This window comes from Leptonychotes weddellii, chromosome 2, assembly GCF_054177405.1.
Source record: "Leptonychotes weddellii isolate Sample4059 chromosome 2, ASM5417740v2, whole genome shotgun sequence".
Classification (NCBI taxonomy): Eukaryota; Metazoa; Chordata; class Mammalia; order Carnivora; family Phocidae; genus Leptonychotes; species Leptonychotes weddellii.
The window spans coordinates 177472190-177489854 of record NC_138370.1 but is presented as its reverse complement, the minus strand read 5'-3'; the positions used below and the strand labels follow the sequence as shown (position 1 = coordinate 177489854).

General features: G+C 46.2%; 1 protein-coding gene across 1 annotated transcript in view; it reads left to right on the top strand.

The window, feature by feature from the left end:
• Positions 1–17665, top strand: part of NSD2 (nuclear receptor binding SET domain protein 2) — a 58395-nt gene that overhangs the window by 24651 nt on the left and 16079 nt on the right. Inside the window, 6 exon segments of the mRNA XM_081812775.1 lie at positions 534–652; positions 3166–3247; positions 4890–5011; positions 15541–15672; positions 16166–16289; positions 17268–17468. Coding sequence (XP_081668901.1) covers positions 534–652; positions 3166–3247; positions 4890–5011; positions 15541–15672; positions 16166–16289; positions 17268–17468 — 780 coding nt within the window.

Genomic DNA, 17665 nt, shown 5'->3' with positions numbered 1-17665 from the left:
ACATTTTATTTTTCTAGGTCAGGACCTTAAATCTTAAATTAGTTGATATTCCTGGAAATACCTAATAACTGGCATAGTTAAACAACATGGGGAAAGCCCTTAATTTGCAGATACAAAAGGAGTGTTGCTACTTAACATACTTCTTTCAGGAAATGTATAAAAAGTAGCAAGTTGTGTACTTTTTAAAGTTGCATTTAAATTCCACTGGTCTTAGAATGTTAGTAATCTAGTGGGTTATATTTAAATTTAATGCTATAGAACATTAAAATGTAATTATAACAAATACCAATATAATAATCTATAGATTAGATAAGGATTTTCCAGTATTTGATGTTACAGGAAATGGTCCCTTGCAATTTGCAAAATGCAAAGAGATTTGGTCTGTAATACTTAGGCCCTGGAAACCGACAGGATTACAGGAAGCCCATCAGGGGCTTGATTTGCACGTGAATGCCCGGGCTAGGTGATCATTGCTTTGGAGGGTGGCTTGTGGAGTGGTTTTCATGTAAGTTTCCCCCATCCCCCATTCCAAGGTAATGTAAATGGGAAAAAAAGAAACCACACGAAGAGGACACAGGACCCTACTGAAGACGCTGAAGTTGAAGATGGACCCAGGAAAAGACTCAGGACCGACAAGCACGGTCTTCGGAAGGTAATTATGCCCCAGGCCTGCCTCGGCTGGAGGAGTGTGTACTGTGTGACTGTTTAGTGGCTTTGTTTCCCTTAGGGGAGGCCGATGGCCTTCCTCTGAGGATGGTGCTCAGCGGGTTTTGTTTTAGAGGCAGTAGGGCTTGCTTCTCTCCTGAAACCCCTTTGAGAAGGCTGCTGAAGAGAGCAAGTTCTTTTTTTTTTTTTTTTTTTAAAGATTTTATTTATTTATTTGACAGAGAGAGACACAGTGAGAGAGGGAACACAAGCAGGGGGAGTGGGAGAGGGAGAAGCAGACTCCCCGCCGAGCAGGGAGCCTGATGCGGGACTCGATCCTGGGACTCCAGGATCATGACCTGAACCGAAGGCAGTCGCTTAACCAACTGAGCCACCCAGGCGTCCAAGAGAGCAAGTTCTTATCTGCCAGGGACTCTAACACAAACTTCTGATACTTGGCTATCAAAGAAAAAATCCAAACACTTTGAATAATACTTGATGTTTAGATTTGATGGAATTGTATATACTAAAGATTGCCCTTGTCTATAGGGTTATTATTCAATGTGTAAATAATGGGTTGGCATGAAAACATCAAAATCCACTAGAGATATGTTATACTTCAATAAAAAAAGTTTTTCAAAATCCATTAAAGGCATTGAAAATGGATTTTATGAATTCATTCAGTTTATTAGTAATTCATGTTACTATTTACCTAATGGGACCACTAAGCAGGCTGTGTGACCACATAGATACGGAGATCCAGCCCCAGGGCCGTCTAGTTCTAGTGTAGTCCACCAGGCATCGAGGGGCAAAGTTTGCCTGGTACTTGAAGGAGTGTGAATCTGGCTTATGGTGCTCATACGTGCGGAAAGTGTGAGCCCTTTCCAGTGAGCCTTTATGGCCCAGTGCCGTTTATTCATGAACTGAGAGAGTTGAAACAGACTTTGTATCTTATGCTTGAGTTTATACAGAGTTTATACAGAGTCATGTATTTATGGTTTTGAGAAAAGCTTCATACTATCTTTTACTAATCTAAATTAAGAAGTTCCTTTCTTTATTGTTTTATTTTGAAGAATGGAAAAATAAATTCCACGTATTGTTGAAGTGTAAATATGTGGCCACCGCATCATCTGTCTTGCTCCTTTTTTTTTTAAGATTTTTTGATTTATCTATTTGACAGAGAGAGATACAGCGAGAGTGGGAACACAAGCAGGGGGAGTGGGAGAGGGAGAAACAGGCTTCCCGCCGAGCAGGAAGCCCGATGCAGGAAGCCCGATGCGGGGCTCGATCCCAGGACCCTGGGATCATGACCTGAGCCGAAGGCAGGTGCTTAACGACTGAGCCCCCCCAGGCACCCCGTCTTGCTTCTTTAAGGCCATTGTTGTAGTTCAGGGCAGCAGGGAGGCCCTGCGCTATTTTTCTGGCCAAGAGAACATTCTTCCAGACACCTGTCAGGTGAAGTTGTTAGTGATCAAGTATCCAGCCCCGAGATAGGTAAAATTGACCTGCGTGACATCTGCGTTACCTGGCAGCTCACACTCCGAGTATCCCCTCTGGACATCCGTTATTAAAGCAGCCCTGTGCTGCAGTCAGACTGACATCGGCTGCCTTGAGATATTTGTATTTCATACTTACCTTAAAAAATGTGTGGCCCTGGACATTTGAAATACCAAGTTCACATTAAGTAGATAGGTAGAAATGTTTTATTAACTAAGAGCTCAGGAAGTAGCACATAATAAAAGAGAAGTGGTGTCTCCCCCTGGTTGAGTTTTTATAAACCTGAGTAGGCCATATCCTGTACACTTCCTGTGCCCCTGTTACCTTGTCCACAGTCTTGTGGCTGCTTCCATCGGCGCCCGGCAGGCTGGAGAGTGGGGTTGGGGTGCAGGAACCGGCCCGGCCTCGGGACTGCGAAGGGGCAGGTGGCCGTGTGGCAGTGCTGCTTCAGGGCTGTCAAGAGAGGTTATTTTCAACTCCTTCAGATCTGAACACTGGACAAAATGTTCCTGAGCCCTTTGTGTGTGTGTGTGTGTGTGATTTTTCTCAATTATGAAACGTGCTTTATCGATGATCTTTGTGAGGTTTGTCTGGACCTTGTCTCCAAATTGGAAATCGTCAGTGTAGGGATTTAGAGCAGTGATGTTGGCACTGACTTGAGGCCCCACTTCAGGTTGATTGGGCAACCTTTGGAGCAGAAGGGTTGTTTTCTTCTCCTTCACACTCTGAGTTCAGAGGGAAATGTGAGTAGCATATGGAATGCAGCTCACGTGAAGAGTCTCTGCAACGTGACTGTATCATGGCCCGCCAGCCCCTCTATCCCAGCAGATGGTGGGGCAGGCGCAGGGGAGAGCCTCCCGGCTGTGGAAGAGGCGTGAGCCTGGGTCCCCGCTCATGGAGTGTGCGGAGCACATTTCCAAAGGAAGACGTTTCTGTTGCACAACGTTTCAGCAATCTGTGTTAGTTCACATTAGATTTTACCCCCTTCCTTTTCTTCTTCTTTTTCTTTTTATTTAATAACAGAGAGAGACGATCAATGACAAGACAGCCCGAACAAGCTCTTGCAAGGCCATTGAGGCAGCCTCCTCGCTGAAGAGCCAGGCAGGTAATGTGGTTAGCGCTTCTTCCTTGTCAGCTCTCCCAGGCGCCTGGGCTGGGCTGGAGGCGAACAGGAAGCTGGGCCGGGAAGGGTACGGGGTGGCCTCCAAGGGGTCTGACGGCTAATAAGGGGGAAGGGAGGTTCTCATGCAACTGAATGTGTAAGTGGTCGCAGCCCTCCAGCTACATTTTATTGAAGTTATTTTTCTACTGGTTTCTACTGGGCTTTATTTTCAGTTTAAAATTACACTGAAGAAGTTTTTTTTTTAAAGATTTTCTTTATTTATTTGAGAGAGAGAGAATGAGAGACAGAGAGCATGAGAGGGAGGAGGGTCAGAGGGAGAAGCAGACTCCCTGCCGAGCAAGGAGCCCGATGCGGGACTCGATCCCGGGACTCCAGGATCATGACCTGAGCCGAAGGCAGTCGCTTAACCAACTGAGCCACCCAGGCGCCCCTGAAGAAGTTATTTAAACCAGGAATATCCAGGTTTCTTACTTGACAGTGCCAGTTGTTGCTATAAATTACACCACTTTTGAGTATCTGGTCGTCTATGTGTATTCGCTAAAAGTAAAAGTAATGACTAGTTATTTCTCTTTCACATGTTGAAGAAACTAGCTTCAAATGTTTGTGAAAAATAAGTCAAAGCAATGAAAGGGGAAGCAGGCTCCCTTTCCCTTACTGTCTTTTTGAAGTGTCTGTCTGACAGTTTATTACAGAGAGCTTACCATCTCCAACTCTTCTTTGTTTTTTTTTGTTTTTTTTAAGAGGGTGGGAGGGGGCAGAGGGTGAGGGAGAGAGAGAGAACCTCAAGCAACCCCCCCTCCTCACTGAATAAGGAGCCCAACGCAGGGCTCCATCTCATGACCCTGAGATCATGACCTGAGCTGAAATCACAAGTCGGATGCTTAACCGACTGAGCCACCCAGGCACCCTCCAACTCTTCTTACATCTCAGGTTGAATTCCTAGGTGTTCAGAATAATTGATAGTTATCTAGCTAAATTCAAGGGACCACATGAAACAAGGTCCTCTACTCTTCCACCATCTTGCCTCCCAGCCTATCACCAACTCTTAATTAGAAAGGAAAACAACATTCAGGGGGAGAAAGGAGCGAGAGTTGAAATGGATGTGTTTTCCTTATTTTGCATGAGGTGCTGTGCTGGTTTTCAAAAATCAATTAAATAGACTATGAAAAGGAGGACATTTGTGGGCAGTTTGAACATTGAGTGGATATTTGATGATATGAAGGGATTGTTATTTTTAAAAATGGTATAGCGGTCTTGTGGTTATATTTAAAACTTTATGTTTCAGAGACATGTACTGAACTTTTTACAGGTGAAATGATGTTTGTAATTTGCTCCAGAAGAATGTGGCAAGGGATGTGAAGCTAGGTGTGGATGGAGCTGTGTTGGCCCAGGTTGATGGATTGGGGGGCAGGCCAGGCAGGGGGACATTAAAGTTCACTGGACAATTTGCCTTTGTTTCTGTTCAGATTTTTTCACAGTAAAAAGTTAAGCCTTTACTATGACAAAGGAGCCCAGACAATTTATCTTTAGAACTTCATTTATTACAGGGCTAATTTTGAAGCAGTTAAGAGATTGAAGGTTTAAGATTTCAAACTTTACTTTATAAACCAAAATTGTTTTACAGCAACGAAACATCTGTCAGATGCATGCAAACCACTGAAGAAGCGAAATCGGGCGTCCACAGCAGCGTCTTCCACTCCTTTTAGCAAAAGTTCGTCTCCTTCTGCATCCTTAACTGAGAATGAGGTAAAATACTAATGATAGTGATGACCGTGGTGTTCGTATGAAGGCCATTTAGTTTCCCAAGTTGAAGTGTGAGCAAAAGTCAGACTTAACAAGCATAACACTGGTGTCCTCTCCACAAATGTAGGTGAGTTTCAGATTCTTTAAACTATGTATAAGTCATGGAATGGAAAAAAAAATCAACTATTTTAGTCTATTTGAGCATCACAGATATACACACATGCACACAGTGTATGTATAAATGTACGTGCATCTACTTTAGTCTGGATGTAGTTTAATTGTTCTTGAAATCTGTCTTAAAATGTTGTGTTCCCTATAGCCCTCACATTGTAATTAATTTTCCACATCCCAGCAAGTCTGCTCTGGTCCTCACATGACACTGTCACTCGAGCTGACTCTAGTCACTGTGCACTCACCCCAGGTGGGATGGAGGGTGGGTTACCTGCTGTGTCGGATTCCAGCGGTCTTTAGACCTAGGCTCATGGAGGAATGTCCTCATGCATTCCATGGTTGTAGTCCTTTAAATCCTGGCGTATTCGTAGATACTTGAGTGTGGAGGTGAGTCAGAACCACCATGGTAATACGACTCCTCTATTTTCTGGATTTGCAGAATATACAATAGCAGAATAATAGCTACTTGAGGCTATTGCCCTCATTGTATCATGACATCTGGACTTCATCACCAAATTTAAAGTCTTTGCTGTTCTAAAAACAAAACAAAACAAAAAACAGCCTCAGAATGCAAGTCTGACACTTTTTTTTGTCCAGAGGGAGTTTTGGATTCCCGATTTTAGTGACTACCCAAGGAGTTTATATTCAAGTTTTAATTCCTTACTGTTTTGTTCCCTGTGATCCTCTTTTTCTCACTGTAGACATGAGTTCTGTTTTTAGAGTATTTATGAGATGCTAACCTTGGGCTTTTTTTGAACAAGGCAGTAAGGCAGGGAGTAGATAGACCCCTCACCCTGTTGGGCAAGAAGGTGGCACTTCTGACCTGGTCTCTGCCACAGTCACTGGTGGGGCCTGGCCGTTCTCCTACTGTCTCTCAGCCTTGGCTGCTTCCTCGCCTTAGATGAGGCACGGGCCTTCCTGCATCAGGTGTCTTCTAGGGACCTAAGCCATCTGAGGGGGCGCAAACACAGAGAGCTGCTCTGAGCAGGGTCTTTGGGGATTCACACCAGTAGTGGGGGGAAGCTGCTCATGTGTGTGGGAACCGGGGCTTTCTCATAGTTTGCTATGTGTGTAGGTGACTGAACATTTCTCATATCTGGGCACATTCAAGAAAATGCAGTATGAATTCTTCACTGAAATTCCAGGGACTTATTGAAACATGGGAAAGAAAAATTCTATACAAAATTTTTTCCTTTTTTCTTGTCTGAATTATGATTAGTATCCTGAAAAATGACGATTCTAATTCTAAAGAAGAATACTAAAAATAAAAAGTTTCAGGTCCATAGACCCTTCCGCTTAAAGTCAGCTTTTTTATTTAAGAAGATTTTTAAATAAGTTTTTCTTTCATTGCACTTTGATCCACTGTCCAATTGAATTTTTACTTCGTTGTCAGATACAGTTGCAAGAAAAGCTCTGAGGCTGAAAACAAATCTTTTCTGTCATTCCTGGTCAGAAGCTGTGCCAGCCAAAGGCTTGGATTCAGGGCAGCACAGCCCAGGGTGGACACAGCCGGGGTGGGGTTAGAGCAGGTGGGTCAGGCTTGGTGGTCTGACGTTCACTGGGACCAGGGTGAGTGTGATCTTTGTTTTGAACTTGGGAAGACTTCGATGAAGCATTTTATAATCATTAGATTTCATTGATTTTTTAATTCTTTAGAACTTCAGAAGTGGATAGTTTATTAAATATGTTTATATTATATATTAAATATATTAAAATCATACACTGTCCTGCATTTTGAAGGTGATACATAGATCCCATAGTATGCATTCTGTTGCTTATATAAAAACATTTAAATTACTAGGCCTTTCCGTCAGGCCACTTTCGTGTGGCTTATATGAATCTTTCATTAGCGTTCATTTTTATAGAATTATATTGTTCATTAAAACCACTTCAGGTGAACAAAAAGCCTTGTCTGTTATGTGTTAACACTACTGAACTACAGTACGCGTTTACAACGCTGAACGCCTTTTAGCACGGGAGGCAAAATGTAGTGTTATAAAACAACGTCCTATAAACCACTGGTCCCGTTCTGGTGGGAGTTAGGCAGCCATGGGAGTTGCTGTTTGGGGTTCATACTGGCCCCTTATTCAGGTCACATGCCCATTGCATGTTTGTGTGTCCTGCTTTTATCACCCTTGATTAAAATGGTTTTCACAGAGTTGGTATTTCAAGACATTTGAGGTCACTTGTGGTTTAAATTCTTCTCAAAAAAGGTATATGTGAGAAATAAAATTGATATTGGAATAATTATTACATAGTACTACAGCACCCTAATGAAGAGAATAGATTAAAATTACACACTTGCATGACGAAGGCCTGTGAAGGAATTAATGTGATTTAAGTGTTTTGTAACTTCATTTCTTATTCCCTTAGTAGAGCAAATTCTTATTTTTTTCGCCTTCACTGGTAACAGCTTTTATGGGAGCCCACATCAGCCAAGTTGGATTTGAACTCAGCTGCCCTGTACTGCACTTAAAATGATGTAATATTCCAGGATGTCTGCTGCAGGTGGTGTATCATCGTACACACTAAGGGACATTCCTGTCACAATCCTTTTATGGAAGATGTGTGATAATCTGTTTTTACTGGTATTACTAACACACACAATGAAGAAAACAGATAACAAATTTTAAGACCAAGGTAAGATACCTAATCAAGGCCATTTACCTGATCACATTCATCTCATAATAGAAACACACTCATATTGCAATGATCCATGTAGATTTCACATTGAGGGGACGCCCTTCACCTGGGGCTGCCCTGGGCCTGTGACAAGGACTCTGCGCCGAAGGGGCTGGTCTTGCTAGAGGCCACACTTGTCTGCTAGTTCACGACTTGCTGAGTTTTTATTGAAAAATGCTGGCATCTGCACCTTCAGAAACAGAAAACAAGCAGCACACACTAAAAGGAGTCCTCGTCAGCTAATCCCCATTGCCAATGGAATGTACTCAGTACTGTACATATTAAACTAATTTCCAACGTAAAAGGCAGGAGGAGTTTTGATTCTGTCTTTTTTTTACTAAGCAGTTTTACTACGACACTGTATACAGCAAATTTGTAGGAAAAATACCATTTACAGTATCATGAGCCATTTCACTCTACTTTTGATTCAGTGACCGGTATCTCGGGGATACCATGATCAGGTTATTTACAACAACCGCTTCATCAGTTGCTTTTGTAGGACATCCACCATCACACTAAACGTCTAAGTCTTGGGTGACCACCTGGCGTCCTGCCCCTGGGTGTCCGCATGTTTGCATGGTGAGGCACAGGGCTCGCTTGCCCCCTTCAGCTCGTGGAGGCAGAAGGAGTGCTGTTCACGTTACCATGTTAACAGCACCCGGTTCATTCTCAGCACACTCTGCAGATGTGTTCTACCTTTACTGAAAGTTTCTGACTAATACTTGTGTTCTAAACCGTTAAGTAATGTAACGCATGTTAAACACTTAGGGTGCCTGGCGCCTTGCAAGGACTCAGTGGTTCGCTGTTGTGACAATAATGGTTATAACAATAAAAATAATAAAATCACCATCATTCCATTTTTATCCAAAAGTATAAATTTTGCTTTGGCATGAAAAGCGATCCTCTTGACTGCATTATGCACGTGGGGGTAAAATAAACCTAGAAGTGGCAGACACTGGGTTGGTTTGAATAGCACTTGAGGGTACTAGCCTGTGGCTGGGGGCTAGTCCGGGTGGCTCTGCCCAGAGCTGGTGGGATACATGGCCTCCAAGGTGGCCTGAGTCATGCTGTTCCTAAAGGACATGAAAAAGCTCAGGAGTAAATGCAGGGTTCACAGAAAACTAATTATTAAATTTAAAAATGTGAAAAAAGGTCATGTAAAAGTGGTCCAGTTCAAGAAACGATCACCCCAAGTCAAGACTAGCCTGAAAGGCTTTTGACAAGAATTCATTTGAAATTATAGCATGATGAATTTTGAATGGGCAGCCAGGCAGCTCACAACATGTGTTAGGTGCATTAGAAGTTAGCCAGAGAGTAGGCACTTTTCCTCTTTAGGCAGAACTGTCAAAATGGCTGAATAGCATATCCACTAGGCAGCATAAAATTAGCATCAGCTGAGTACATAGGAGGGCATGGGGTGGGGACAAGGATAGGGGAGTCTGCAGTGTTTCTCAGGATAGGGGAGTATGCAGTGTTGCTGGGGATATTGGGAAGGTGGCCAGGTGCAGGCAGTGAGAAGGACAGTCCCACAGGTGGCAGAATTGCCCTGCTCCAAATGCCAGCAGTGGTCTTGCTGGGGGATGCCAGTGGATGAGCAGAGCTCCCGAGAGGGCCCACCCATGGCTTCCTGAAGGTGAGTGGAAAGGGCTCCTGTTTTGAAAGAGCTTAGCGGCAAGTAAGTTTGTCTGCCAAGAGCACAGAAATTCATTATGCTACTAATTTAACATGAATTCCCTCATTTCCTAGAGAGATCAGAATAACACTGATACATTCTAGTCTTGTCATCTGAACTGCCTGTTGGTGAGATGACTTTTGCTCATACTGACATAGAACCGTTGTAACGGTCCCATTTACTTGCTTCGAACCATCTGCCATACACCGCATTTGTGCCTGGTGAGAGGAGGTAGGTACGAGAAGGAACTCTCTAGTATAAAATGTGAGGCATTCGCAAGAGGTAAAAACTTGTCTGAATATACAACAGTTTAGATTGTAGCTGTTTTAAAACTGAAAATTCCCCACTGTGATAGGGCAGTACGTTAAGTAAGTGCACCTGTTGGCAGTCGGGGTTCTGTATTGTTTACCCACCTGCTATGCACTTCTGTCTCCCCTGTGGGGCCTTTCTTTAGAGTTAATACAAAAGTTAAATGTCTCTGGTGGTGATGAATTTAGGTGTACTAGCATCTCAGTGCTCTCTTTGTACAGTTCTATCTGTATAAAGATACCTGTTGTGTCTCTGTCTCCCAACTGAAAATAACCTGTGTTTTTTAGGAGGATGCTCCTAAAAACTACCAAGAAATCTAGGCCAAATCTCATGGCACGGAAGCACAGCTTCATGAACATAAGGCCAAGGGTGGCTCTGCACCGTGCATGGAGGAGTCTTGTCTGTCTCACCTCCTCCAAGAAGGGTTATCCTGCTTCATAGGTGTTCTCTGGGAGGTTCCCCCAGCTTAGATGTGTCTGAGTCCAAGGCTTTCTCTGGAAGTTCAGGCAGAAGCACAGAAAGGTTTAAGATGAAGCGTTCAGGGTTTGGGGAGCGGGATAAAGGTGGTGGGCATGGTACCAGCTGCTTGCACCAGAGGAAAGGATGCAGAAGACTCTGCGGAACCTGAACCGTTAGTGACGAGGTCGGCGTTCCCTGGGGTCTCTTTGGCCCTGACCTGCTTGCCCGAGACTTGAGACCAGAGGTGTGCGAGGGCCGGCATTGAGGGCAGAGCAGAGCCAGTGTTTGCCCAGGGGTGGTGACTCGAAAACCACCGAGGGTCTGTCTTAGCAGTGTCCCCCAAAAAAGAATAAAACTAAGATTGTAGATCAGCATCGTTTAGTTCCCAAAACAGAAAGTGCACCCATGTATGGGTACAAAATTAAAATGATAAAGAAATGCCTTTGAAGAGGGTTTTTGGCCAAAGCCTGACGTGAGCGGATGTGGGGCCCTGCTGTGGCAGACAGCTGTGATTCCGTGCATTATTTCCGTAATAAAAACACAAGCGTGTTTCAGTCAAGTCCCCCATTCATTTGGTCCGGCCCAGCAGAAAGGGGAGGCTCGGCGAGGGGTTCCTTGGTGACTTAGCAGCCCTGTGTGTGGTCAGGCTGGTGAGGAGGCTGGGCTCCTGTCTGAGAGGGCAGACACCTGTACTTTGGCAAGTGGACTGGGTTCCTTTCTCGCTTGATCTCTGACCTAACGCTTCTTAGTCATGTCTAGCCCTTAGATGATTAACTCGTTCTGGTCCAGGTAAACTTGTGTGTGTGACCTGGCGAGGGCTCTTTCTACTTGGTGCCAGGCCGTCGCACGGCAGGCTTATTAAAGTCATTACTGTCCTCCCGGTTTTAAAAATCTCTCAACAGAGAAAGTGATTGCTGAGGCCTGCTCTTTATCTTTCAGAATATGAATCTGAATGAGAGTCTTTTTCTAAGAGAATTGAATCTGGTTAGAAAAGGTTTCACAAAATGCTCCCCAGTCTGTTACTGTCTTCTTACCGACTCTTAAAAGTTCTTTTTCCCTTTTTCTCTTCTCTTCTTTTTTTAAGAAATATACTGACTTCTATATGTTTTAGGATTTTTGGTCGGTGACCTCGATTTTGATCCCTTTAAATACTATTTTTGCTGTTTTACCTAGAATATTAGAAATTACCACTAATTTACTTGCCATTGATGGAAAATCAACCATCCTTAGCAGGTAGGAGATGGTTTGTACCATATTCATCATTCTCCTTGTACTGCCTGGGGGAGGGGCATGCTCCCTTCCAGGCATTTTCACCAGCGAGGGGGGGTGTCCCTCAGTGTCAGGCCCTGTCGTCGTGTTAGAGACCTTTGTGACTAGCAGGTTACATATTAGATCCACTTTATAACTTTTTCTGGCCTGCATGTAGCTGTTGAGTTTTGGCATATAATTCTTTGTTATAGATTTTAAAGCGTGCTAACCATTCAGGCATGTTGTACCTTTAAGGAATGACTGAAGTAGGGGTGGGGTGGCCCAGCCCAGCGGTGGGGGTGGGGGGTTTGCTCAGCTGCAGGCAGGGGCTTCATTCCTGTTTTCACGTTGCCACAGGGAGGGCACAATGTGTTGCTTGCAGCAGGCCAGCCCACACCCCTCCCCAGCCCACTCTCTACGGGACGGCCACTACTGAGGGATATAGTTGGGGCAAAGTGGGATTGATAGGACATTTTAGAGACTCGTTTTACCCCTGATCAGGGCCAGCCTTGAATCTGGACCAGTAGCTGCATGGCCTGATGCTGCCGCCATGGCCAGCACTTGGCTCTCACTGGCACCTTCTGGGGCTGTCGGACGACACAGAAGCACCCAGGTTAGAAGTTGAAGCACAAAGACCGTGTGTGAGCTGGAGATCTGTGTGTTCAATGACTCAGACCTAACCCTAGAATTCAGGGGCAGCTAGGATGGTTCTAGTCGATGTCATCTAGAAGGGTCGCTTTAATAAAAGTTATTCTGAACTGTAGTATTTTAGGTGATGAATGACTGATTTAAAAATTATTTTAATTCCACTTTTAATATTTCACTGTGATGTTAACTTGGAGGACCTGTCTGAGACTAGTCTTTTGATTTTAAGCTCATTAAATCTGCTGAGCACAGGATATTTATCATGTGTAAATCCAAAATACTGTGTGAAAGTACTTATAGTTATTTCTTCCTTTACAAAAGCGTAACTTAAACATGAAAATAATGTTGGTTTATAGAAATATTTATTGTTCAAGGTCTGTAATTGTATTTCAAAAATGATGTGGTATTCAACTTGTGAAGGGATTTGTTTTGTCAAAAAATTTTACAATCACTGTGTATACCACCGTCCGAGGCGTAGGGGCCCTTTCCCATCACAGCAGAGAGGACTGGGATCTGCATAAGTCACCCTAAATGGCTACATTGTTTCTAGAAGTTGGTTCAAATGTGTTCACTAGGTTACCTTATGTTCATTAATACCATCTTGAAAAATTCCTGTGATACGTGTTAAGGAGACAGCCTTCCCTGCCCATAAAGTAATGTATTTCTAAGGCAAATAGGCAATTGGATACTATCGCATACTGAGTGGGGAGTAGAGGAAGTATTTTCAGACTCAAGAAAACTTTGAAAAGTCAGGAACTAAGCTGCTTGGAGATCTGTGCTGCCAGCGTGGCTTTGGTGGAGTCGGGAAGCGCCGGGAAAGTTCTTGACAGTCTGTGTCCGTTCAGTTCCTCCATTGTTCTTTTTCCAAATGCATCCTACTGGATATGGAATAGACCGTAGATGGCGTAGACTGAGATTTGGGACTGTGTTGGGACCATTCAGGTGAATGTGTCGCCTTCACAAACAGCATCTCCGAGTAAGTACCGTCACCTGGTGCACGTGGAGCCTGCAGCTGGAGTAAGGTGTGCTGGTGCGGTGCCCTGCGTACTGTGTTCTTCTTGCGGGTGGTTTGCTGAGCACAGAGCCGTGGACCCCTCCGACTGTGTGCTAGTTGTCTGTCCGGTCGCTGGGAAGGGGTTGGGTGGGATGAAAGTCGCCATCTCCTGCAATCTGTGTCATGGACTGTAATATTGTAAGGTCTGTATTCTGTATGTGTATCTTAGACCCCAATCAGGAAACAAGCCTCATGTGTGTCTTTAACATTTATATTTCCATTCAAAATATGTATTCAGTGTTTATTTCCTCAAAACAGACTTTGTTAATTTAGGAAATATCTCCAAGTGGAAACGTGCTAACTTTTTCTGTAAATCTTAAATAAAAGGTGCTGTTCCTTTCTTTGACCCAGGACTGGTCTGTGTTTTCTGTCTTTCTCTCCATGCAGTTTTTCTTTTTTTTTTTTTTTCTTTTTTTCTTTTAAAGCTTTCAATTTGTTCCAGCCACAATGAGGGAAGAACATGGGTTGGTGGGTAGGGCACCGGGGCTCTCTCCCCTGGGCCCATGTTGATGGCTCTTTCTTTGGGCCTCGGTTCCTCCGTCAGACGGTTCAGCCTTGGGCTGCTCTTTGAGTGGGGCTGGGCCAGGAGGTGTGGCTACTCTTCCTGATGCCCCCGGGGGCCCCCCAGCGCCCAGTGGCCTCTTGCCTCAGAGAGCTCAGCACCCCGCGCCCCTCCCGTCTGTGACTCCGGATCCGATGGACATGTTAAAAATTGGGGTTTGAATGCAGAGTTTTTTTCGAGTTGCCTTCTTTCTGAATGTTAAATGTTAAAGAAGTAGGGGGTGAGCTGATAGGGAGGGGCTCCCTCTGGCCAGCTTGGGGGGGAACCTTGCTGTGCGAGGACCCCTGTAATGTAGTATACATTCACGCCACTATTTCCATCTTCCTGGAAAAGGTGAGGAAATGAAGCTTAAGAGGCTGCTTTCTCCGAAAACTGTGTTGTTAAGGGATGTGTCAGGAGTAGAGTAGTGAGGCAGGAACGGTGGGCCCACACACCTGTCAGCCCTGCTGCAGAGGCCGGTCAGAGCCAGCACGTCCCTCACACGTCTGCCCACTCACACCAGTTCTAAGTCCGTGTTTACTGGGTATTTTCCTTCTACTGCTCCCTGTCACGTCAGTGAGCTCACTCTGGAAAATGTTCATTGATAAGACTACAGAATTGGGTGGATTGGCTGATGGGGTTTGTTCTGTTCTGTTTTGTTTCAGTGTGGCCCGACTTTAATTTCTAGCTTTGTGTTCACTAGCAAACAGCAGGCCGATGACATGATTACTTGTTGTGATTATCAAGGTGTATAGGAAATGTAGTTTATACTTTTGTTGTGTTGAAAAATTCAGTTTTCAACATTCATTTACCTAACAGCAAATGAACACTACATGTGTTTTTAGTTTGTTTTTTTTAATTTGAATTTGGTATATGAGAAAATTTTCTTAACTAAAGATTTATGGATTTCTATGTAGAGATTTATTATTGCTGCTCAAACACGGGCAGTGTTGTGTGCCATGAGGAGGGAGAGGGTTAGCTCGGGCTGGGTGATTTCTGATGATGAAGAGGATGGATGAAATACAACTGGGGGGATGGTCCTTTGGTTTGCTCAAAGGTTCCACATTTTTCTCCCAGGCCTTTCTCTCAGACTCACCTGTTAACAGAGTCGGCAGGTTTTACCTTGCCTTTTCCCACTTTGAACCTTCTGGGGAGAATAGGCCACAGGAGGAGAACAGGACGGCCAGTTAGTTATGGGTGTGATACTTCTGGAGCACTGGTGTTGGGTCAGCACTCTGGGACACAGACACACTTCCAGAGCAGCCCACAGGCTCCAGAAGCAAGACCACGGTACAAAGGCTTACCCTTTGACGCTGCACTTTGATCCTTTAAAAAATTCATTAGGTATTAATCTGTTTCTCTTACTTTAAAATAGTTGGAACTTAAAGAGATTGGGTAAGGAAGGTCAAGATTCTCAGTCCCAGAGCGCATCTTAGGTCACCTACTGGAGCAAATTGGGTTTTCGCCGGAGTTCCTCTGTCAGGAACACAGAGAGATGTGAAATTTTGTGCCTTTTCTACAGAAATGTAACTAAATGTCGAGGAGGGTACAGTCCATTTCTGAATTTCTACACAGTTCAGTGGCCAGGTTGTGCCATCACAAGCAACAGCTGACACCGTATGTTTGCGACAAGTAGCTGGCAGTTGGGGACGGGTGCTGAGAAGGCCTGTGTGTGAGGTGACGCGGGTGGGCCGTGTGACGCCACCACTCTCCGCGACTAGTGAACTGTCGTCCGCCTCCTTCACCTCCAGGTGTCAGACGGCCCGGGAGACGAGCCCTTGGAATCCCCGGACGAGAGCGCAGATGAAACGCAGACCGAAGTGTCCGTCTCATCGAAGAAGTCTGAGCGAGGAGTAACCGCCAAAAAGGAGTACGTGTGTCAGGTGAGGGGAAGGCGGTCGTTTGATTTGTCCCTGGACCCGGTCCCGGGCCACATCTTCACTCTTCCCTTGAACCCCACCCAGCATCCCACTGATTTTTGTTTTGAAGGCGTGGGGTTGCCAGCAGAATCCTGGATAAAGTGCCCCGGGGAGGGTCCTGCCGCCACACACACGGTCTGTCTTTTGTGTTACTGAGTCACAGCCGTCCTGTGTGAGGGACACACGTTTGTACGTGCGTGCTTCCTGAAGCATCGGAAGCCGGGGGCCTCACCGCCAGCTCCGTGGCCCGTTGGGGCAGGTCACTTACCCACTCTGTGACCGGGCCTCCTCTGGGAGGTGGAGGCCGCGGGGAACCCCCTGGATGAGTTTGATTTATGATGATGGAAATGTGTGTGAGTTTTCTCGATTTTCACATCTGATTCTAAACCTCCCGAGTGTAACCTGTAGGTTTGGGTGCCGGGTGTGGCTTTATCGCTGTCCCCTTTCTGCCCTACAGCTGTGTGAGAAGACAGGCAGCCTCGTGCTCTGTGAAGGCCCCTGCTGCGGAGCTTTCCACCTTGCTTGCCTCGGGCTCTCCCAGCGGCCAGAAGGGAGGTTCACTTGCAGCGAATGCACTTCAGGCAAGTTCTCCTGTAGCTTTTCAGCATGCGTCCCGCCGCAGGCAGGCCTGTGAGCGTCCCTGCCGGCCGTGGAGCCTTCCTCCGAGGCTCCTGCACGGAGTGCGTTGGTGCGCTTCCACACGTGCGTCCCGACGCGGTGTTCGTGGCGGAGACCCCTGCGGAGGACAGCTGCTTCCCTGCCGGGCTCTGTGGCCCCCCCACCCCCGCAGGCCGGCCCGAGCCCTGCTCCGTGAGGTGGCTGGAGTGGGGTGCCACGGTGCCGTAGGGCCCGCGCTGCTGGTGCTGGTGACCTAGTCAGTCACGGAACACGGGCTGCTTTAGAGACACGGCAGGAACCCGAGCTTCAGTTTCAACAGAAAGAACAGCTCCCACGCTCTTGCCTGAGCGGCCGTCGGGACTCGGCAGCACAGTCTGGGGGCTGCTGGGGAGACAGGCCATTCCGAGGCAGCCCCTCCTGTCCACGGCCGGACCTGAGGGTCTCCTGGCTCTCGTGGGGGCATGTCCTAGCTTGGGAAGACACCCGGAGTCTTCCAGAGAGTTCCTCTGACGCCAAGCCAAGGCCATCCGATGCAACAGTACCCTGCTTCTGGAGGCATATGCCTGCCTCTGATTATAAGTGATTCCTCACCGTGCTTGGTTAACTGCTCTCAAAAGGGACAGTAAAAGCCTTTCTTCAGAGGAGTGCCTCCTTTTACGCTTCTGGCTAGTTCGAGTGGGTGTTCCTACCTAGGCTGCCTCCTCCTCGGACTCTCTTGTCCTCCAGGGGACGCTGGAGCCTAGTTCATAGCGAGGTAACCCCTGATGGCTGGGCTTTTTTGAAGCATGCTCGGACTAGTCAGCAAGGTCAGAAACAGAGCCAGAGGCATCAGCAGCTTGGGCTGCCTCTGGCAGAGCTGCTGGAGCTTAGTGGCCCAGGAACAACAATTTAATTCTTGTTCTTTGCACCTTTTTCTGCCCCTTTCTTTAACCGTTTGTTAGGGATTCACTCATGTTTTGTGTGTAAGGAGAGCAAGACAGATGTGAAGCGCTGTGTCGTGTCGCAGTGTGGGAAGTTTTACCACGAAGCTTGCGTGAGGAAGTACCCTCTGACCGTGTTTGAGAGCCGAGGCTTCCGCTGTCCCCTCCACAGCTGCGTGAGCTGCCACGCTTCCAACCCGTCCAACCCGAGGCCATCGAAAGGTACAGGTACACCCCGGAGCTTCGCCGTGGCTTCAGTGTGCTCACGGGGACGCACGGAAGGGACGGGCCGGCGGCCGGCCCAGCTGTCCTTCTGTCACTGACTCGACACGCGCCAGGTTAGGGCTTTTCTTGGGAGAGGATCTGCCTCATGCTGCATTTTCCCTTCTTCCTGCCCTAAGTGTCTTTTTAAAGATTCT